The sequence below is a fragment of the Spea bombifrons genome, chromosome 2 (genome assembly GCF_027358695.1).
Source record: "Spea bombifrons isolate aSpeBom1 chromosome 2, aSpeBom1.2.pri, whole genome shotgun sequence".
Classification (NCBI taxonomy): Eukaryota; Metazoa; Chordata; class Amphibia; order Anura; family Pelobatidae; genus Spea; species Spea bombifrons.
This window is the reverse complement of record NC_071088.1, coordinates 65,836,893-65,861,110: the sequence shown is the minus strand read 5'-3', so window position 1 is coordinate 65,861,110 and position 24,218 is coordinate 65,836,893. Positions and strand designations below refer to the sequence as shown.

General features: G+C 35.2%; 1 protein-coding gene across 1 annotated transcript in view; it reads right to left on the bottom strand.

The window, feature by feature from the left end:
* TBX4 (T-box transcription factor 4) overlaps nt 1-20,237 on the bottom strand; it is a 61,429-nt gene extending 41,192 nt beyond the window's left edge. The window contains exons 1-2 of the mRNA XM_053454582.1: nt 19,920-20,237; nt 11,508-11,663 (exon numbers count right to left, since the gene is read on the bottom strand). Coding sequence (XP_053310557.1) covers nt 11,508-11,660 — 153 coding nt within the window. The 5' untranslated portion in view covers nt 11,661-11,663; nt 19,920-20,237. The remainder of the gene's footprint in view (nt 1-11,507; nt 11,664-19,919) is intronic.
* Between the last annotated feature and the right edge of the window lie 3,981 nt (nt 20,238-24,218).

Sequence of the window (24,218 nt, the reverse complement as noted above, 5' to 3'; positions counted from 1 at the left end):
GCAAAAAAAGTTTGTAACGGGGTGTATCGTTTTCCTTCTTTACATCAAAAAATCCCTGTCAGCTGCCAGGTCTGTGGTTTATGCTGCATCTGATCTGACACAAATTCAAGAGAGACTTATATAAACCATTATGTGGTTTATTTACAAAAGTCATACATAATTTAACTGACAATAATGGTGTCCATAGGATACCTTGTGAACAAAGCTATAATGCTAATAAAATAGGTGTGTACTACATTTCCATAAAGGCAGATAAACATTAATTTACTTTTAAAAAAAGTTGTTTTTTAAATAGAAAGCATGTGGTCTAAATTTTGTCACGTTAAATACGGCAATAATAAAAATAAATATCACGTTTTATATTTATATATCATATACATTAAAAAAACACACGCAATTGAGTTATAAAAACTAACATATTTAGAGCTGCAAATTATTTCTCAATAATAAAAATATTAGTATTTTGCATGAAAATGAACAAAGGAAATGTCACAATAATGAGTGATATTTTACCATGGCCTTCATCAAAGGGTTAAATTGTCAAGTTGTAGGATAACTGATAGGACACATCATATGGTAAAGCAGTATAAGCAGGTTATGAAGCATACATAGGAACAACAATAATGTCTCAATTAATAACAAGCTGATTTTCTGCCATAGTCAACAACTAGGAGTTGGTCAAGTATTATGACATCTGATGACACATTGTATTGCCAGAAGGGAGGCAAACCACGACAGAGTAAAGTTAGCCATATCCGGCCCAGATAACATTGGATGAAACTTTCCATTCCATGAGAACCCCAAGCACCTCAAGCCAGGCACTCAAGGCCATAACTCTAACTTTAATAAAATATGTAACACAAATATAAAATGTGTCAGTGCTATTTATTGTTATTATATAATGAATAAGGCTTTTAAAAAAAAACTTTATTATGTTTATCATTTGTAAGATTTTTTTTTGTTTATTCCTTCTTCACTGTGAATGTTAACCATCTTAACACCTGGGTGTTTATTCTGAATGTATTCCTTAACATAGAAAAGGCTTGTGACAATTTGTGACAATATATATGGCATATAGAAGGTGATGCCTTTCTCACCAAATTCTCATCAAATTCCATCTACCCTTGTGAGTTTATGAGCTCACGCTCTCTAAATGTTTCCCTACCTTCTCTGCCAACCACTTCCGCTTCTGCATCTTCTTGTTCTTCATCTTCTTTCTTCTACCTTTTGTCTTTCATCTTCTCTCCTTTATCTTTTATCTTCTCTCTTCTTCTATCTTCGTAATAGGACATAACATGGCGGAAACTTCTGACAAAATGATAGCGTTTCCAGTAACGTCATCCTCATCTAACTGTGGTAGAGAATGTCACTGAAATGTTGCCCTAAGGTGAAATTCCAAAATCTTGGACCCTTTTGCTGCCATTCTCTCCTTTGATTGGAGTATTATGGTTATGTCCTCAGAGATGCAGATAAAGATAAAAGATAAAGGAGAGAAGATGAAAGACAGAAGGTAGAAGAGAGAATATGAAGAAAAAGAAGATGTGAAACGGAAGAAGCAGAAGTAGTCGGCAAAGAAGGGAAACATTTAGAGAGAGTGAGAGAGTGAATGAAAATAAGTACTGGCTCCCCTGAGGGTGGTTATAAGAGGCAATTGTTAGAGGTGTTATGAATATTAACCCACCGTATTGGGTGGCACTACAGTTGGTGAGTGAAATACAAATGCATAAGTCTATTACTTACATATTCAGATTAAAGATCTACTGGGGTTATGATAATCTTCTGATGGTTTCTTAATTTTTATAGTTTCAACTATGCAAATCAAGCAGCAATTATAGGATAGTGCTAGAAAACAGAATTCTCCTCAAAGGTAAATTCCCACTATAACCTGTGACGTATCCCAGCCTAGGTCGACTAGGCCCAGGCCTAGGGTGACAGGTCCAGGGTCTGTGACAGCAGTCCCACTGGTGCAAAATCAGGGTACAGATCTTCCTCTTGGGGGATCAACCCCCCTGTGTCCTGCCACACAATGAGCCGGTTATAAGGCAGATCTTTGATCTCCCCAACCTGTCTATTTCTCCCTATGGATGCTGTGCAGGCTCAGCACAGCCTCTATAGACTTCATTAAAAGGTGCTCTGTTTCCTAAAGGTACAAAGAGTCTTTATGGTATCGGAGACGCTGACCATGGAGTTGGAGGGGACTGGGTCACTCGAGGACAGCCCCAAAGGTAAATACAGCACTGACTATGACAAATAATGAAAGTACTGAGACTGAAATGCAGGATAAACAATATTGCAGCATTGCAAATTGTGCTATATTATTTGATTCCTGTGGTGGTGGAAGCAGGATCCATATAGTCACTAGATGCCCAGCTGAGAAAAATGTAATCACTACCATCAGGATCTTGATACCATGTAGAAATATTTTTTAGGCCTACAAAGATAGCTAGTGGGTAAACAAACATATAATTTCTACGCAGGAAATGTGCTTTCCTGCATTGTGTAGGATGGAGTCACGGCCAGGGCTGCCCACTGACGTCAGGAATGCACCCAATGTCAGTGGGCGTTCCTGGTGACATCAGTGGGCGTTCCTGCTGACATTGTGGGAAACGCCCCTATTTAAAGGCGAAATGTGCGAGGAGTTGGGCGTGTCAAGACCCCGCTCCCGCGACCTGGAGGTATTCGGTTGTTGACCCGGAGAGCCGGAGAAGCAGTTCACTGGGCCAAACCCGGAGACTCCCCGGGGAAGATTATCTTTGGCTGTTCATTTCTACTTCTCCACCTCCACAAATCTCAGGATTAATCAAATTAAAATCTGTACCACTGACAGTCTTCAGAATGTCTGTACTACTGAATGTTTCTGAGCTTATCTGAAGAGCCACACGTTTGTTTTGTAATGACCTGTAACTAAGGTACATATATCAAACACATTACTGTCATCATTTAGTATTATACCATCTTAACTGTGAACAGTGAGTTTACACATTGATTAATCACCATGTCAGCCCGTAACATTATCCTGAGACATTAATTAATCATATGTTTATATAAATCATTGTCAAAGGTCTTAAGGCTGTAATGGATTTCTGATTTTAGGGAAGCTGCAGAGAAGTCTATCAGGGTATGAAGATAACATTATTCCTACCAATACAGGGCTTAATTTATTCTTAATCCACTTTAGCATAATTTATAATTTTGTGAGATAACTTTCATGACTATGCCATTAGTTACACCAACATTACTCATTGGAAATATGACCATGTTTGGTTTTAATTCCAGTTACATGTAATGTAAGAACATCATACTGGATTTAAAACAATATTGGATTTTTTTTTTCTATTCTTGATTCTTTATACTTTTTAATTTCTAGACCCTTCTACTTTTCCCACAAGAACATCCTCTAAATTTCTCACCTTCAAAGGAACACTTTACCAATATTCTCATTTCTTTTATGTTTCAGAGATGGTGTCACAAGTCTGGAATTGAGGGGAATTGAGCATGTTTAGGAAGACATTTGCGCTATATATATCCATCATGGATAGGCAAAGTGTGCAAACAACAACAGTGTCAGTGGAAAGGTTTATAAGAGACCATAGAACAACATTAAATTATTATTATTATTTATTGTTTTATATAGCACCATCATATTCCATAGCGCTGTACAATGGGTAGACAGGACATAACAAGAAGTATATAACATAACAATTTGACAGGTGAGGAGGGCCCTGCTCAAATGAGTTTACAATCTAGAGGGAGTTAGGATTTATTACACAATAGGTAAGGACCGAAGGCGGGGGGGGGGGGAATGGATAGGCTGAGGGAGGGCATTCTAGAGGATAGGGGCAGCCCTTGAAAAATCATGCATGCATGAGTAAGTGTCCACCATGAGCATGAGTGGCAGCTCCTGCAGAGGCTATTCTTAATATGTCACCCAACTGTGTATAGCACTGCAGAGCATGCTTCTTCTTTATATGTCAACAATATAAATAATAAATAAAAAAAAATAAATGTGCAATGTTTTCCATTTTAGGGCAACTATTCCAAAACAAAATGGTTAAATGACACGCCAAACTCTTAAAAAGCAAGACGCCCATAATAATGAATTCCCTTTACCTCTGAAATTTCACATAGATTGTGGTTTCAACCATTTGGAATAAAAGCATCATTTTCTGGAAAAGTTTTCTAGCCATTATGACCAAGTTGGGTATTATAAATATATTTTCTCATAAAACCAAAGATCTCTTGCGATCGCTTTTACACAAGACTCGTCCAAAAATACAGTTATAAAACAAATAATTTACTATCATTGCCACAGGTGGCTCTATTAAAACCCTTTTTCCATTTTCTCTAACATTTTCTTCTTTCCAAACTACAACAAATGTTTTTAACTACCCTTTTTAAATTAAATACTTTTTTATATTTACTGATAGACATCCAAAGATGATCTATACAGTGGAAAATCATGCATGTGACCTGGTGAATGTACTCATAACTTAATGATTTATAAACAACCACATAGTTGCTTTTTTCACACAAAAAAAGAGAGAAGTATTTCATTAGGAGTGCCATCCAGACTGGTATCTATATTCCTGTTAAAAAGAAGACAGTAACAAAATATATAAAGCTTATCTGCACAATTTAAAGATTACCCACCCTTTTCCTAAAGAGAAAGGAGATCACAATGGGAACGTTTTGCAAAACAACATTACAAAGATGATAATAACCCTTTAAATATAAGCTATAAGGAGTTAGACTATATGACCAAAAGTATGTGTACATAATTGAGTTTAAGTGTTTCAGCCACACCAATTGTTAACGTCCTAGCATCACTCACTGCAGAGTTCCAGAGTTCCTCAACATCAGCACATGCACTGTGCGTTGGGAGCTTTATGAAATGGGTTTCCATGACCGAGCAGCTGCACACAAGTCAAAGATCACTATGCACAATGGCAAGTGTTAGCTAGAGTGGTGTAAGGCACACAGCCACTGGACTCTGGAGCTTTGGAAGCGTGTTCTCTGGAGTGATGAATCAAGCTTCAATAACTGAAGGTCTGATGGATGAATCTGGGTTTGGCGGACATCAAGTTAAAGCTAGTTAGTGCCCACTGTCAAGTTTGATGGAGGAGGGATAATGTTAGGGGCTCCTTTCTAGGGTTTGAGCTAGGCCCCTCAGTTCCAATGAAGGGTATGTTAATGCTACAGCATACAAAGACATTTTAGGCATGGTTTGTCGAGTTTTGTGTGGAGGAATTCAAGTGGCTTGCATGGAACCCCGACCTTAATGCCATTAAGGTATTCAAGACAGATTACATGTAATGATCAAAAACAATGTTACTTTGGTACTTTTAAAGTAATAAAAAAAAGAACACATCTCTAAGTCTAAATAATCAACATTAACAACATTAAAAAAAAGATTTGATGCGATGAAATATTATTCTAATAAACAAAACTGAGAAAAAAATGTAAGATCCAGTGTAAAAGTAAAAGGTGAAACCCCACACTGTGCAGTCTACACAGAACAATTTGTCCAAGAAATGGGAAAAACTAGATCCTCAAGAGGTATTTTTTGACACTTCATTCACTCCTACAATGAAAGGCTTGACCTAACTTCATGAAAGAAGTTACAATTCTACCTTTTGCTTACGTGAGCCAAAAAATATTACCTAGCATTTCTCAATGGAAACATAATAATTGGTATCTTTTGTTATGTCACCACTGAAATGCGTGAAGTTCAAAAATACAAAAATTGCTAGAAACGGTGGGTGGGAAAGTAAGCACGATACTTCTCAAAAAGAGAACAGCTCTTATCAAATGTATTTTCAGTTACCAATCATCTCAAACGGTAACCATGTAGCATTTACATGTTATTATTATTCTTATAGAGGCAGGTGTAGATGTGTGATACAGTGAGAAAGAAGAATTCCACAATTCGCTACAATCATCATTTAGAAATAATGTAAACTTGTCAAGTGCTTAACCCTCGCAGTTTACAGTACCTTTAAAATTGTCCAAGAGAATACCATGTATGAAAGAGACTCAAGAAAGAGTAGACGGTGTATGGGTGTGTTTGCTGAAATTGCTAAATTCTGAGCGCAGCCTGCATAGTTTTATGCCTTTGGAAGCCTTCAAAGGCAGCCCCAATCATCTGCCCCTCGAGTAGACTTGTAGGGACCCCTTCTTCAAAGTTAGACAGGCAGAAGGAAGTGTACACACAAGTATCCAAATTAAAAAAAGGGTAATAAAGTGCTGTTCCACACACAATTGAACACAGTCTGTCACAAGTGCACAAACACCCACATTGGCCCCTGTCCAATAGGAGCCCCAACACCAGCTCCACCAACCCTTCCCCCAGCCGTGCATACCGCTGCTCCTGTGGGCCGTGCTCCCTCAGTTGCAACACACTGTGATTTTAATGGACAAAATGAGCTTTTCTTTCAAAAACAAGAACATTTCTAAATGACCTCAAACTTTTGAACAGTAGTGTATGTGATGAAGTACATAAAATTGTATCTTTGCTACCCACGTCTCTTTTTTTCTCTTAGGATATAAGATATACTATCACTTTAGTGTATTACTTTGCTATATAGAAAAAGCAGTGAGCACTGTACATAAACAGTAAGAAGTGCATTCATAACTATGTTTCTTAGTTATCCAGGGCCACAAAGCTACAAGCAAGAGCCAGAAATGATTAAAAGAATGCAAAGGCACGTTACTGCTTAGTATCATTTCTTATTTGCTCAATTTCAAGAATGCAGAATGTCAAATTCCAATGAATTAACAGAATAAGAACACTTTTTTTGTGAAACAAAAATGTGTTTTTTCTATCAACTCCCCTAAATCTGCTAAATCCAAGGCCTGCTTTGGCTGTGAAGGAAATCCATAACTTGTCATTTGGAATGTGAGGGGTTAACAATCACAATAAAGTGAAATATGGAAAATGTACATATATACATGTCACTTTTTTATAGTAAATTTTTAGCAGTGTAGTATATTGTAGAAATGCTGTAACTGTAAATGATAAATGTATTTAAAACATAACTTTTATTCTGCAAAATGTATTCTAAAACCTATATACGGTATCTCCTGAGAAATAACTCCAAAGTTATTTTAAAAATTATAATTCTAGTTAACAAACATGAGTTGTAGGCAACTTTGAGGTATACAATGCTGTCAAACAAACTAAAAAATATATTTCAAATTGATTTATATGATTTTTTTTAAAGTCTGTCACTTTTGCCAGTATAACCTTGTTTACAAGTGTGATATAGTTTAATTGCTTTGATGTAGAACGGGTTTGTCCAACTTGAGGAACCTGGATGAACCACTTGTATATGCTTCTGTTGTATCACTCTGAAGACTCATATTTACTATACAGTATATGAATATATTCATATGTCAAGTAATCAATCAATAATAAATGCACAAATGAATACAGACAACCATTATTGTGTAACCAGGGCTATCTGGGGTGGTACAACCACTAAAGTTGTAAGAGGACCCAGCTGTCCTGAGGGCCAACTCGAGGAGACAACGTCTCAAGTTGTTTTTCTAAAAGAACATAAATGCTTGGCGTCAACTCTGCAGAGCTCATGATGGCATATTATTGGACCACCAATAAGAGGGGGTTGGGGAGGAGTCATCACTGGCAGAGGCATCACTAGTCTCCTGCCATGCCTTGATGACGCCTGTGTGTTGGGACTGGACGTGATCTTGCAGACATGATCCAAAAGCAGCAGTAAGGTGGCTGAAAAGCTGCAAACCAGATATAGAGAGTGCCTTCTGATATTATAATTTGTAATGATCTCAGTGTCATTTTAGACACCAAACAGCTTGTCAATTCCATTGTTGTCCCTAAACAGCTTGTCTATGCCACCAAGCAACATAATGTTGAACAGTAGATAGTAACTGTAGATTGGGCTTCGGAAAGGGAGGCCATATTCCTTTGCTGAACTTCATGGGGATTGTAGTTATAGACTGAGGTTGTGGTGGCCTTTTTGTTGTCGACTGCAGCTCCATGATATACAGTCAGCCATTACTGGTTGGACACCACATAAATTGTAGACTGTGTGCCAACCAGGTTGCATGTAACATATTTGGCCCAAACAGCTTGCCTTTGCCATCTTTATCACTTAAAAGTTTGTCAGTGCCCCACAACAGGTGGGTCTGTGCCATCTGTGACCCCAAACAGCTTGTCAGTGCCTCCAAAAAGCTTGTCTGTGCCATTTTTGCCATCAAACAGCTTGTCTGTGCCCCTAAACAGCCTGCCTGTGCCATCTTTGGTACCAAAAAAGACAAGTGGAAGAAAAAATCCTGCTGCTATGGGGTCATCTGGGGAGAGGGGGCAAAGACCATTTGTCCTGTAATTTCTGATGGTGGCTCTGTGTGTAACTATGAACACATTTGAGCAAAATAAATTTATAGATTTTTTAATGTTTTTATACTGCTGTTGAATCAAAGCTTTAACCTAATCTGGAGATAATCTCTGTCGCAATTCAAGCACATAAAGAGTAAGTGAAATAGGTTGAGTTATGATAAAAATGTGGCTCCTTCAAATTGGGCAAGCTATCATAACTATAATGCAGGGAAAAAAGTCAAAAGCAAGTTTTCTACACAAAGTCTTATTTATTTTCCTAAGGACAAACCACAAATAAGGACATGTGGCATTCCTCACAACCACTCAGTGCCATCAGTATAGAAAACCTGTATATTTTGTTGGAATGCATGTTTAAACATATTTTCTGACATGCTTTCAGTATGTCATGACTAATTTATGGGCAATGGGACTTGAAAAATGTACAAAAATCATACACACAATATCTTTTTACTAATGATTTGGTTATTTATACAACAGCCTATATATAGCCCTGAAATGCAAGAAAGGAATGGCCGGGTCTTCATTATTGTTATGCACACCGTAAAATAATTGAAAAAACATTGAAAATGCTGTTACTAATACTAATAAGGTATAGAGGAGTTTATACGCAGTAATCCACTTAGTATGCCAAGTCAACTCTTTATATCCCTCAACTTCAAAACCAAGAAGCACTTGAATGTTGTTTATCTTATGGAAAGTATCAGGGGTTATTCTAATTCTTGCATTTGTAGTATATAATATACAAACGTCTCCTCTAACGCCTGTTCGTGTCAGCTTGAATAAAATACACATTGAAATACATCAGATTCTGAATAAATACCATGTATCCAGACATTAGCCCCAACAATCAATAGCTTAACTGGTTGTTCTTAATACTACAATGTATTTGAAAGATTCATTCAGCGTTTGTAAAAATAACATATTATATATCACTTTCATCAGAAATGTATGTGTATGTGGGATTCACTCATTTTTCATTGAGAGAAAATCTACAACATGATTCTAATCATTCTATAGTGAGCCAGACACAGACAGAGGTACAGCATGGCTCCCATCATTATATAACAAGGCAGACACAGACGGTGGTACAGCATGACTCCTATCATTACATAATAGCCCCAACATGGATGGTGGTACACCATGTCTCCTATCATTATATAGTGATCCAGACACAGACAGTAGTACAGCATGACTCCTATCATCATATAGTGAGCCAACAGCTCCTTTCCCGCTGCTTTCCCGCTCCTTTCTTTGTATGCATCTTCTTGTTCTTCTGTCTTCTTTTTTCGTCCACTTCTGCTTGTGTCTTCTTTCTCCATCCACTTTTTCGTGAACCAGACCTCCCGGGGTACTTCTGCAAAAGTACAGAGCTACGGGGAAAACCTCTCCCCAGTTCCTCCGTCCATTCTTTTGCAAAAGTGCTCTAGGAGGCCTGGTTCACAAAGAAGCGAACAAAAGAAAGAAGACATGGAAAGAAGCAGGTGAAGAAAGAAGGCAAGGTAAGAGAAGAAGCAAAGCTGTGGGAAAGGAGACAGGAAAAGTGAAAGAGATCAGAAAGAAAAGGTAGGGAAACTCAGCAATCACAGACTTCACCCTTTGTGCTGTGGTTCCTGAACGATGTGTCCCTGCTATTCAGAGTGCCCAGGTGCAGTGCACCCTGTGCACCTGCCTAGACGCGGCTCGGTCTGGGAGAACAGTTACCGCGGGCTGCATGTTGGACGCCCTTGTTGTAAAGTACGGTAGTATAGATCATGCAGCAACCCTCTAACTCCATGGTCCAACATTTGTTGTCACTGATTGGCTGCTTGAAGCAGCCAACCAGTGGCGGGAAAGCATTCCCGTTAAAATGAATGGGAACACTTGCCACACATGCACACAGAGGTCTGAACAGAACCCTACCCAGAGTGTTAGCTGAACTAGCACTGGAACTGAAATTTTTGGCCACACACATCTCCTGCGCAACATTTAGCTGGTGGGGTGTGGAAAGTGAAAAATGTAATTAGCACTATGCGGCTATCATCATGGGCATCCGGATGGGTGGACAAGAGGGGGCAGGAGAGGGAGAAACAGTAGGCTGTATAGACTAGGTTAACTAGACATAGAGAGCAGAAAAAAAAACCATCTGGTAGTCAGGAGAGTGTAGCTGACAGAGAGGTTTGGCCTACTCTCTTCCTCTCCCTCTAGCTGGTCTCCTCCCCTTTAGGGACACAGTTTGCATGCTGCAGACATAAGTTTATTTCAACGAGGTATTGCAGCTACAGTTAGTTAATACTCCGGCTGTTGAGACTACATTTCCCCTGAATCTGAGCCAGTCTGTAATGTTAAGCATTAAGGGAAAGTGAGTACTTAACAACTGGAGTGCCAAAGGTTAGCTTTATATATAATTATTGATTGGTGCTGCATTTGCTGTGGAATGCACATTTCATGATTCTTAACTATCCATTTGAGTGCCAAATGTTAGCCACAATGGCTGCCACACTACAAGTGTGCTATTTTGGCTACAAACCTTTATGTCCCTTTTTTCTACTCTCTAGCTAATCTCGTTTTTATAACACATCAGAATGTTTGCTGTGCATAACTTTTCTTGACTGCAACTCCCGTAATGTTGAACAGTAGATAGTAACTGTAGATTGGGCTTTGGAAAGGGAGGCCATATTCCTTGCTTCGTGGGGATTGTAGTTATAGACTGGGGTTGTGGTGGCCTTTTTGTTGTCGACTGGAGCTCCATGATAGACAGTCAGCCATTACTGGTTGAACACCACATAAATTGTAGACTGTGGTGGCTGTGGCTAACCTTTACCACCCTAGCTACTGTAAGTTCACTTGTTGCCGGTCTGTTAGCTAATACTACCATGATCATATATTATTTATAGTAATAGGTAACTAACGTTTCCCTCCCACAAGAAAACCCTTCTCCTGAGTCAACAAAGTTAGGCAATGGGGAGGAGGTATTGGGGTGGAAGACGGGAAAGGAAGGTTGGGTATTTTATAAGTCTAAACTATTTCTGTTGTATTAACATGGTCAAATGAACTGTTAGGAGCAAAGATTAGGGCCTTGTATGTATAGTTCTTATGAGTTTTTATTTTAAAAATATAAAAGCAGTTGTGGATTACACTAGGAGGCAATTGCGTTTACCTGTTCTGGATCCTGGCTCTGTGGGCTGCTTAGTGCAGTGCTCAGCCCTGCTACTCCCAGCGCTGGGGATCCTGCGGTACTTTCCACATGGCCAGTTGATTGGGCTGTGGTAAACCCATCGTCATTTTCTGACAAACTCTTCTCTTGGAGCATTTCCTTCGTTAAAACAAAGGAATATCAAGTCATTTCATATTGTCACACACATTTAAGGTGAAAGATAAGGAGCAAAGTAAAAGAACTTATGATTTCTGTTCAACATAGCCATACCTTTAAATTAAGATCATTGTAAATTATTTCCCTGAAGATCATCATCAGAACATGGGCAGTAACTTCAAATTGCCATATGTGCAATTTTTCGTGGTGCACAAAACATAATGGTATGCATTATTTTACTTTTGATAGATAGAAACTGAAGCTTATCCTCCAGGCTGCAATATTTCCCAGGCAGACTAGCTGCTTATTTTTTTAAATTAAACCGGTCACCTTCACAATTTAGACAAATTCTAATACTGTTCATTTTAAAGAAATCTGAGTAGATATTGATCTCTTATAGAGATCACACCAAGCTGAGAACCAGTTGCATTTTGGACCATCATAGCAAGTGTTACAGCTGAAGAACTTCACATTCCTTTCTTGTAAACTATCTAGAGATTGGCATGTGTTCTTCAGTATACATCAAACCTTAGTGGACATAAAGACCTAAAGACCCAAAAGAGGCAACATCACCTTTAGCTCTAAGGCACAAGTATATTAGATAATTTTTGGCATTATTGAATATTTTGCATATTTTATATTTATACATGTCCATATACTCTATGGATGCGCCTCAGGATGTATATTGCAGTCAAAGCATCAATCCAACTTTAATTACAAGAGCTTACCTTTATACCTAGTAATATAGTGAAGCTTTATCTGCCCCTTACAGATGGAATACTTGGTGGTGCTACTACTTAGTTAAATCTTGCTGCTATGCCAGGCCTGGGTAGGATGTTTTTTTTATTCACTAAATCTTTAATATGCAATTAGGTTAGAATAAAATGTGAACAAACTATTTTTGCAAACTTTGTCTAGTGTTGAAGCAGTAGTAGATAAGAACAGTACCCGTTGATCTCCTTTCCCCTTTTATATACAAGTCAAAAATTAAAAAAATATTTACTTATATATTTAAACTTTTATTTGCTGTAGGTGTATCCATAGTTCTGCTGGAACAGCATGCCATCAGTGAACCTGGTAAAATCATATCCATACCATATCTATACAAGATCCATACAACAAGATCCATATCCATACAAGATATCCATCCCTTCAGGTTTTTTATGTGGGAAGAGACTGGTATTAGGGATACAGATGTATGCACACACTGCTTGAGTAATGGGCATAATATTCCAAAATATAAATATTTCTCAAATGCAAATTTAACTTGTTTTATAAACAAGGAATATATATATATATATATATATATATATATATATATATATATATATATAAAGAAAAATATATAACAAGAAATGCTGTGTGCATGTATAATTTGCCACATTACACTGGAGGCATCCTGGTTTCCCTGGCAAAATGGATCTCACTTTGGGCATCAGTAAGTTAAAGTTGTACTATGGACCATCTTAATTTGTTAATCAAGAGTATATGTTACATCAAAGGTATTGTCATTGACTTTGCCACAAACAACAGCACTAGCAGTGATTAATTCCCCTACATTGACATCTCATTTTCTCTCTGATGTTGATATTGGTTAGCCTAGTATCAATGCCAAATCTACTTGTATGTCAGCATTTATGTTTTTGACATTCTAAAGAGCTTCTTGTTTTTTTGTAAATATTTTGTACATTTAAATTCTCTGTTTGAAGCTCTAGAAAGTAAAACCTATATTATAGTTTTAGTTTCAAATGCTCAAATACAAATGTTATTTTGTTTTGGTTTTATCACTTTCATAAGTTTTTTCAAAAAATAAATTATAATTATTAGACATGTATTTTCATTGTTTTCAGTGCAATTCTGTTGAATTTTGATGGTAAATTATGTTTTTATTGTTAATTTAAATATACCATTGTAAGTCCGGGGTTGTTATGCTGAGGCACAATTGTAAATGTGTTGTAATATTAGGAATATCTCTGCTTATTAACAAATTCAGCAACATCTCTTTCTAAAGAGTCTATTCAATTAATCCTTTGGACCATTCATTATCCGAAGATAAAATGACTCAAGTGACACCAGATCCGAATTTATAACACACCTATATTCAAGGCTCTGTCAACTACACCTGGGCTAAATCAAAGGCAGCGCTATAAGCAAATTGAGAGACCAGACACCCCACAGCCAGTACATAATAGAAAACCAGTACGCATATCAAGCACCATTTCAGAAGTGATGGGATCGCTGTGCTAGTCACTCTGATTTACTAAAAGAGCAACGACCGCCTCGGCAGCAGAAAACATAATTAATATTAATATTTACGTGAATTGCGAAATAACACGGATATAATGAATAAGAAGCTCTTCAAACTTTCAGTGAATTCCAATTTTTAAACAGCACTGCTAAAGAATCAAATCATTCGTATTGCAATATTATTATATTATTATATTATGGTAGTAATAATAATAATAATAATAATAATAATCCGCTTATTGCCCTGTGTTGTTGCCAATTACACTTTTAGCACATATTGCTACGTATAAGATGTTTAATACGTATATCTTAAAATCAGAGATCCATTTCTATTGCTGAACAGTTTCAATATACACACAATCCGATTTAAGAATATTCTTAAATGCAATTTCCTTCTGGAAACCCCATGGAGTCATTTACCTATTTAAATGTAATGCTTATACTACTGTTATCTGCTTGTGTCCGATTGCATTTTGCTTTTAGTTTAATTACTTGGGCTCGTTTAAGGGCTTCGTCTCTTTAATAATAATTATTATAATAACTAACTTATAGAGCGCTTTATAATTGGATCAACTTCACACGTTGGGAAAGTTTGTGGGGTTGTGGTGTGTCTGTGTGTATATATACGTTGTTATGTGTGTTTTTCTTTACAAAGCAGTCTTGCCATTAAATAAAAAAAAAATACAAAATCACCAATTATTTGTATTGGAAATGCTAGGGTTGACGAGAGACCACTATAAAACTCCCTTAACTTTAAAAATTCCATATAATTAGATTTTCTTTCTCAGCAAGTAAAGTCCCACTGAGTTTAATAAAAAAAAAAAATACTCCCCATTTGTAAAAGTGGAGTCCCCCCTTTACTATAGCAGACAAGAAATTAAGATAAATAGCGCTCGCTCTGTTTGTTTTCGCACCAGTTTGCAGCTGGGCAGCGTGTCCACAAAGAGCCCCATTTATCACCCTTCCCCAGCTACAAAATAGTTATAAACCAACAAAGGGTTACTGCTGTAGTTTCATAAAATAACATGAGCCACCCCAAACATTTGTATCCCAAATCCGCAGCCCTCGGGTTATGATGACTTGGGAACATGCCTATTAACTTTTAATAAATCTTACCTCAAGTTCCCAATATCTATTCAGTGCGATAAGTATATATATATCTATATATATATCTATATATAATATAATATATATATACTGGTATATATGTGTGTGTATGATTGTAAATTGTTGTAAATATGTAATTATGAATACATAACATGTAAATATGAACATGTATATATGAATATATAAACGAAATATTTAATAAATAAATATTTTTGGAGCTGAAGGTAAAAATTAAAATGCAGTGTGCGCCCATTAACCCTGTGAAGGGTGGATGGAATTCATTTGAGTTTTCTGCAAATGGTAAGACTGTGGCTCCACCTTATTGCATTAACGTGTTTCTAATTGTACATCAAAGCATCCAGTTAATGCCAAGAGCAGACCATCTAAGCATTTTAAAGTTAAGAGCCCTATTAAATTGTGAAGTTTACACTGTTAAATGAGATGTACCTTTAATCTCTTCTTTTTTTATTTACATATTTCAAAGATATAACGTCATGGGATTTCCAGTACTTTGTGTGCTTCGTGGGGCTAACATGCGAGAAGATGTGACTTGGCTGACATATTAATTATTTCCACTTTTAATTGGACAGATTGCTTACTTGTATTCTTCCTTTTTATTCTTTAAGTAAAAAAAAATCTTGGTTATTCATTGTATAATTATCGCTGGATTTGATGTGACACAATGTCACTTGAAGATGTGTTTGTTGCAATGAAGACATTGCCTTTGTTTAGTTACACAAAGTTGTGAGTGTCAGATCTGTGGACAGGAAAGCACTGCACTGCCCAGGAATGGGTTCTTAATATGACATCAAATTTATCCATACCAAAAAAAACTTTCATTAAAATGTAATGATAAATTCTCACAATACCTTAGATATAAACTGTAAATTCCACTACCGTAATCATTACTTTATCCGACGAAATCGTTTATAAATATTTTGTTTAGAATTGATACATTATTTTTTTATTTAGGTTTCGTGTTCGACTATACTGGAGCGATTCTACACTGTGCGCTATTTATCTTCATCCGCATACAGTCTGTCATTTTATATTATTTGTCACATCACTACAGGAGCTGATTCCATAGACAAAAATCCCTGGAAAGCTGATTTGCAAGTTTTTTTTTTCGTTTTTTCTTAAATTGGTGACTTACAGTTACGTCACAATTTTACCACAGCTGTGAATTAAATACTTTTCTAGATCGTTTTCTACAAAATCTGTTTCTGCTCCAGGGTAATAGGTACTAAATACATCTATATGTATCTGGACTTTGTAAAAACACTACCTAAATTATATATTTTATTCTAGATTTATGATATATACATATTCCGTATGCCACAACTAATTCTATATTTTGTTTCGATAAAATTAGATTATCTGTATTTAATGGGGTGCATAATGCAATGCTATTTTCTTTCACATGTCTGCTGTTATATATGTATCTCACATATTTTAGTGTCTCTTTGTAATGTGTTTTTTTGTGTATGCAGTTTCGTGTTCCTGCAAACTACTAAATGTGGACCAGTCACAATGAAGCCAATGGGATTTTCAGCTCCAGCTCTTGGTTTAACAGTCTTTTTATCCATATAACAATGTGTATCTGTTATGTCATATTAGGTAGCCCCTTTTTTCGATGTATGTCCTGTACTGCGTGTGTCTTGTATACTCTATATTGTCACGGATTTATTTTAGTGAATGCAATTTCTATACCCGTTTGTGACATTTATTCTTTGGATTGGCTGTATTCCATTACATGCATCATCAAACAAGTCAGCAACTTTTGCTTGGAAATAAATGCTAGGAAATCAAGCTCACCAACTTTGCACCTTCACGTACCGATTTTATTGCCCCCTTCTATATTTATGCACACCTGGAGTCATCTTATCTGAGTCACAATACGATCTTCCACAGCATCAGGCAATGAGTTTAACATTAAATAGTATTGCCTATATATCGTTAAAGCCCTATGTATTATTTTTTTTAACGCTTTTTGTTTTAAGATCTATTACTCTAACCTTCCAGATCATGAAAAACATTATAAATAACAATTACTTCTTTGGGCTGAATTTACATGGGAGCAATTGAAATGTTTATTTGCTTTCCTTAGCTATATTTGTTCTGGTTTGGGTTTTTTATTATTATTATTTCTTATTGTTAGAGAGATATAAGAGATGCCAATCATCATGCATGAATAAATGTGTTTTATTTCTAGAATAATCAAAAGCCATATTCAGTGGTGTGTGCATGGGTTTCCAGTTAACAGGGGGTAGTGTTGCTTCTATACTTGATATAACATGATATTTTAAATCCAAAGCTGAGTATTAATCATCAAGTGACAGTACAGTCAAGCTTGTGATGTGTTGTTATCTGTCTAAACCATTTTATTCCTGTATTCATGAATGTCGTTTAAAGTGTGTTTTGTTGAATGTAACAATTCATGTTTATTTACAAAATGCTACAACTCCATTAGTAATTTTAAATAAACCACAATGTAGCGACATCAATTGCCTATTATTAAGCACATTATTCATCCTTTCCGCAGAACATTACAATAGTGGGATTATATATTCTAAACGATTAAAAATGCCCTATCCAAAATATTTGTGAAAAATGTTTACACAAATGTAAATACTTCAGCCCTTTTCTGTATAGATAGATGGGTAGATATAGATATATCGCTATATATCTATATATCTATATATCTAGATGCAGCCCCCACTTTTAATTGCAGAACAAAAATCTGTTCCAATGTAAACAATCTAAGGGCAGGCTTACAAAAGATAAAAGGGAGCTCTTTTAAACACGGGCCAGAGACTGGGGAAAAAACGATAAAGATAAGATATGACATAATCACTGTAGGACCTGGTGGATAACAGCCTGGACTTTTACTAGGAGAAGGCACTTGGCACTTTTTACTTACAGTCAAGCAACATGGCTACACACACACACACACACACACACACACACACACACACACACACACACACACACACATATATATATATATAATGATCTGCTTTGTAGAATGACTTAAGGACATGCGGTTTTACAGGTGATTTACCCCACCCTTAGGGTTAACAAAAATTCCCCCGTTGCATGACAACAACACATTTATTAGCATGAGAAAATTCAGACTCCAACGCTGGCAGTCGAATAGCTACGCAAGAAAGGCAGATTCTTCACATAATCCCTGTAATTGGAGCAACATGGAAGTTTTGCTGTTCGGGGATGTGTACGTTTGGTGAGTGAGCTGGCATTTTTTTTTATCAGCTTGGAATCCCAAAGAAAGGCCCCATCTCTACCCAGCAGTGGCCCTAAAATCAACCCCTCAGCTCCTTTGCTAATACTAAGAAGACCCCAGTTTTGAAACTCTTTCAATTTTTAAAAAGGAAATTGAATATTTTATGAAGATTTGAAATATATAGCAACCTCTGTTTCCGTTTGAACCTTCATAAAAAATAACAGTTAACATAGCCTGTCATTATTTAATCTGAGTCAGAAACCTGCCCTCATTTTAAAACAAAAATCACTTCTGGATTATGTTTGAACCATTTCTGGTTCTGGTTATTGAATGTATAGAATTGGATAATATATAGAGACACAAATGCAGGTGTAGCAAAAGATTAGTGAATTATATTTTTATGCTTTAGTTAAAGTTAATCGTGTATTTAAGGTATAAGGCTCAGATAAAATAATTTTACCAATCAGTCTCAAACACCATTATCAGCTATTAAAATAAAGGGAGTACCCAATCATATGAGTTCATTTGTTCAAACACCATGACCTTTACCATGACAGGGCCCTTCATATGATAAATATAACGACTAAGTTTTAGCAATGCACCTTCTACTATTGTAATATTATACCGTATTTGTATTTCTTATACCTAAATTAAGTATTCTGCCTTTTAATCTATATATATATATATATATTCAATATTTAATATACCAAGTTAGCTATATAAAGTGCTTGCTTTCAAGACTACCTAATCCCCCTCTATTAGGCTGCCAATCAAAATAGCAAACACTATCCAGTGTACTTGCTTCACTGTCAAAACTAAACCTTCACCAAAAGCAGGAGTAACAACACATGTGGTTTCCTTATTATATATATATATGTGACTAAAGGGAAATTATTTTTTTTGTTTATTGAATAATTAACAATGATTGTGAAATAAAGGAAAATATGCTTTATACCTTAATACAAGGGAAAATAATTAAACAAATCCGTATGTACACGACATGGTTATAATATATGTATGTTTGTATATATATATATATATATATATATATATATATATATATATATATATATATATATATATATATAAATATCTAGAGAGAGAGAGAGAGAGAGAAAGATAATATAATAGACGTCAATTACTATTTACATTGACAGTTTTACATATTATTCGAACTATATCTATGTTTATTATGCAAGTAACCTAATGATAATGAATGTATTTAATAATTTTTCTTTTAAATAATAGCATTTTTCTTGTTTTAGGTGTCTGGAATGCTAGACACTGCCAGGCCTGTATCTGATGGAAAATCTGTAAGACTCAAGTGTGAAGAAAAAGACTAGGCCATAATACATTGCTACAGCAAACCAGTCTGGCCTTAAGGATGTCAGTAACGGATATGATATATGTATGGTACCAACAGAGCAATAAATGCATTTTAGATATATATCTTAATAATAAAACCACATATTTTAATATTACTGACGGATTCGATGGATTGGGTAGTACATAATTATTGTTTGTTAAGTGATAAACTTTCAGGTATTTGTGCATAAATGGCAGTAAATTGATGAATATAGTCATTACTGCTCTCCTGAAGTCTACATATAATCACACCCGACAAAAAAGGTTTTTTGTAAAAAAAAAAAAAAAGATGCACTTACACTGTTTGCAAAAGGTCCACACTCTCTTAAAAGTTTCCCTGTATCTTTGAGAACTGAATCCAGAAAAAGGGGAGCAGCATTTCCCGGTGAAAGAGGGCTGCAGATTAGAGGAGATCCTGGTCTGGGACTTGCTGCAGAGATAAAGAAGATGGGCCGGGATCAGCCTGGGTCTGACCAGGGGTTGTTGAAATGTTCTGTGCTGGAGGATGTGGGTCACTTGGAGACCCAAAATTCATTAACGGATCTTGGTACCAGTCAAAGGACCGTTCTTCAGTGAACACATCGCGATCAGTGATCATTCAGAGGAGAGAGGAGACATTCCCAGGTCCCACGGAAACTTTTCCTTGATCTTCTCTAAAAAAAAGTTTCTCAGAGATAGAATTTTTGGCCTTCTTTCTCCCTCCCCTTTCAGTCTCCCCCCTCCTGCTGACGTTGCTGCTGTCAATCAGTCCCAGCTCTACTCAGTTCCAGCAACATCATTATTCCCCCAAACTTAACTGTTTTGGTCCTTTCCCGTGTATTACTGTGCTACCGCCTGGTGAAGATATTCACCACCTTATTTCATAACTGGCCTCTCTTCACATTTCAAGCAATAACTCATCCATGCTTGTCAGGGTTTACAAACACCCAAGGTTTTTAGGAGAAAGGCCTCTATGCAGATTAACATTTTCATTTTTCTAACCATTTTCAAAGGATCACATTATCTGTAACATGGTCCTGTTATGAGATTAGTAAAGGAAAAACATCCCTCCCAAACCGTGTAAAATCAAAATGCAGGTTTTGCTGGCAAATCATGCCTTTTTAGTTAATAATGAATAAATGGGGTATTATGTAAGAAGGAAATGTGTCTTCATCACTGGACTTGCATTAACAACCATAAAGCTTCTAGTTCTATCTATCTATCTATCTATCTATCTATCTATCTATCTATCTATCTATCTATCTATCTATCTATCTATCTAGATATATATATATATATATATATGTATACACAACATTTTTATATATAGATATATATATAAAAAATATATATATATAATTATAATATATATTATACATATATATACATATATATATATAAATATATATATATATATACATATATATATATATATATATATATATATATATATATATATATATATAACACTCGCTATGCTTTAGTATTAGTCTTAAACCGTTATCTGTCGACACATCATTTGTACCATTCCAGAAAATACAAGACTTAAAATTGTATTCAATTGCGATTTTGTCATCCAAGTTGAATTTGCATTAATGCCTTACACGAATAATACTCAATATTATATTAATAATATTTTATTTCTGCGGAGTTATGAAACTGCGTAGATACGTACCTTGAAATAAACGATCTACGTTCTGATTAGATAGAACACAAAACCCCACAGTATACATTAATATTTATATCAAACAAAAACATATATTTAAATCAATTAAATTTTCACCGAGAAAAAATATCTAATATTTAATATTCCCGACGCTTATAAAAATATTTAGAAAAAATATCTCTAATATTCTGTGGATTATCGCACTTTTAAAAATTAAATCCAAGCATCGTGTATTGTACAATGTTGTTCCAAATGTCTTCATATCTATCTATCTATCTATCTACCTATCTATTGAAAATGGTTGGAAATTTAGCATTCAATTCATAAGATTACATATAGGCAACCATTTACTAATACATTAAGAGAGACATTCAAATTTAGTATATTCTGATACTCCATTGTATGTGCATATAGGTAGATATACAAAACAGACTAATGGTCCAAATATAAATAAGTATTTTCTTTAGATTTAGACTTGGCTTGTTTTATATGTATATATATTATGTTTATAATACATTAACTTGGGGACAGAAAGGTTAATTCCTAGAACTTGAAATATGGTTTCTTAGTCAAATACGAACAATGCCATGGCTTGACTGTACTGTTGGCTCTGTATTGCTAAACAAAGCGAACTATTCAGTTAGTGCCAAAGGCTATTAAATAGCCACGCATCTAGACGGTAATAAATAAATATTTTGGAAAGTCTGCGGAATGTCATACTATTGCATATAACTGCCCTTCTAAAGTCCTGCTTTTAAGTATACCATGGAAATGGGGAAAACTCCGGGAAGTGTCCAGCATAGCTAAGGTGAACACAGAATATACAGTGCTAGCATATGTCCTTCTTTTTTCTCAGCTAGTCTGAAAGGTAGATGGTCTTTCCTCTTTGGTTGATCTGTATCAGAAATATAAAAAGAGCCCGAAACAAACACATCCTGCTTCCATTAGCTTCATTACGTCTACTCAATGTCACATCATTCCTGTTGACCCTTTTTGTGATTACCCCTCTTCCTGGTTATACACCTAGGCTATTATGTAGGTATATAACCAGCATATATGTTATATATATATATCTATATATATATATATCTATATATATAGATATATAGATATATAGCTATATATATAGATATATAGATATATATAGCTATATATATAGATATATATAGATATAGATAGATGGATATATATATCTATATATATATATATATATCTATATATATATATATATATACACACACACATACATATATATATATATATATATATATACACACATACATTTATTTTACGTTTATAAATCCACCCTAGCTAGGGGAAGCCTGATACATTTTTATGGAAGGCAGTGTTCCAATCTTCTAAATTAAATTTAAAATAGTTCATTATTCTAAATTGTCATATTTATATATATATATATATATACGCATTTTCTTGCATGAACATATATATATATATATATATATATATATATATATATACCGTATATATATATATATATATGAATATATATATGTAACATATATAATTAAAAATGTTAAGGGCGCCTTAACGAATGTTTTGATATTTCACCAATGTATCGGTTTATTTGCACTAAAACAAAGTCTCTTGCAAAATGTGAAAAAATACACCAGGGAAATTGTGTTGGTTTCTATTAATTTTATATTTAGAACAAAAAAAACCTGCTAGATACGGCGGGTAGATTCAATCGATCCATAATATTTAATACTGTTAAAAACAATAAACGTGTCATAATTAAATCACGCCCTTGCTAAAAGTGCATCTTAGTAATTACGAATTTTATCTCAAATATCCGAAGCAAGAAAAATAATATAGTTTAATAATATCCTAATTATTAACAGTTAATAATTACGGACAAACAGGTATTTGGTATGTGTATCGCAAGTAGCATTTCCATCTAGGTAATAGTCATCAGGTATTAGAAGTACACGATTTAGGCGTGTCAAAATTATCTATTTCTTGAAGGTAAAATAACCAAGCAATACTATTGCCCCCTTCAGTAAGAGGATTTACAATTTCTTATTGGATTCTGTGGAAATGTTTTTCACGCGTATTCTATTAATAAATAGATTCGAGACTGAATGTAACATTCTAGAACAAAAAATAAATGCTTTATATATGCCTTCGCATGTCTGTCAAACAAGCGTATTAAAGTATACCAAATACACGCAGAAATTTAGATTCTTACCAAAATATATTGAGTGAGATCCTCTGAAATTGGCTTTTTAGGACCTATTTTTCCAAAACCTCAATTTTGCCCAGGCGACCAATTCTCCAGCATACTGAGAGTTTAAGAAAAGACAATGCCATAAAAACTACTGATTCTTTATGAGCAAGATTTTATCAGATTTTCTTGAAAGTGAGTTTAAACCAAACTCACTCCCACTGTCACGTGGTCCAGAAATTGGGAACAGAAGCAGAATAAAATATACTGGGGTCAACCTCTTAATGAACCATTTTCCCACTCATGAAAAAAAAATGGTTCCAGTGAAGATAAAGTGAAGTATTCCACAGAATGAGGAAAATCCACGTGGCCTGGTAAGAACCCCTAAAAAGAAATAACTGTACATTACAACAACTAGCCTATTTGTAAGCCCAAGTGGGCCCACCCTCCTTATATTTAGGGAGCTAAACAAAACATGAAATAATGTTAATAAGAGTTTTTTAAGAAACAGAACAAAATAAAATACTAAAATACCAATATCTCCAAATCTTAATAAATTCCATATATACACTCCAAAAGGACGCAAGCAATAGAAACATAGGTGTTTTAATTTGATTGAGATTAATAAAACACGTTGATGGCAAGGCACTGTCCCTTGGAATATCTTGGGCATTTTTGTGAACGGAACAAATTAATAAACAAATTTGTCTATAAAATAACATGTTGTGTTTATTTTGGGAACTGTTGTGAATCCATTTGTCAAAAGATCAA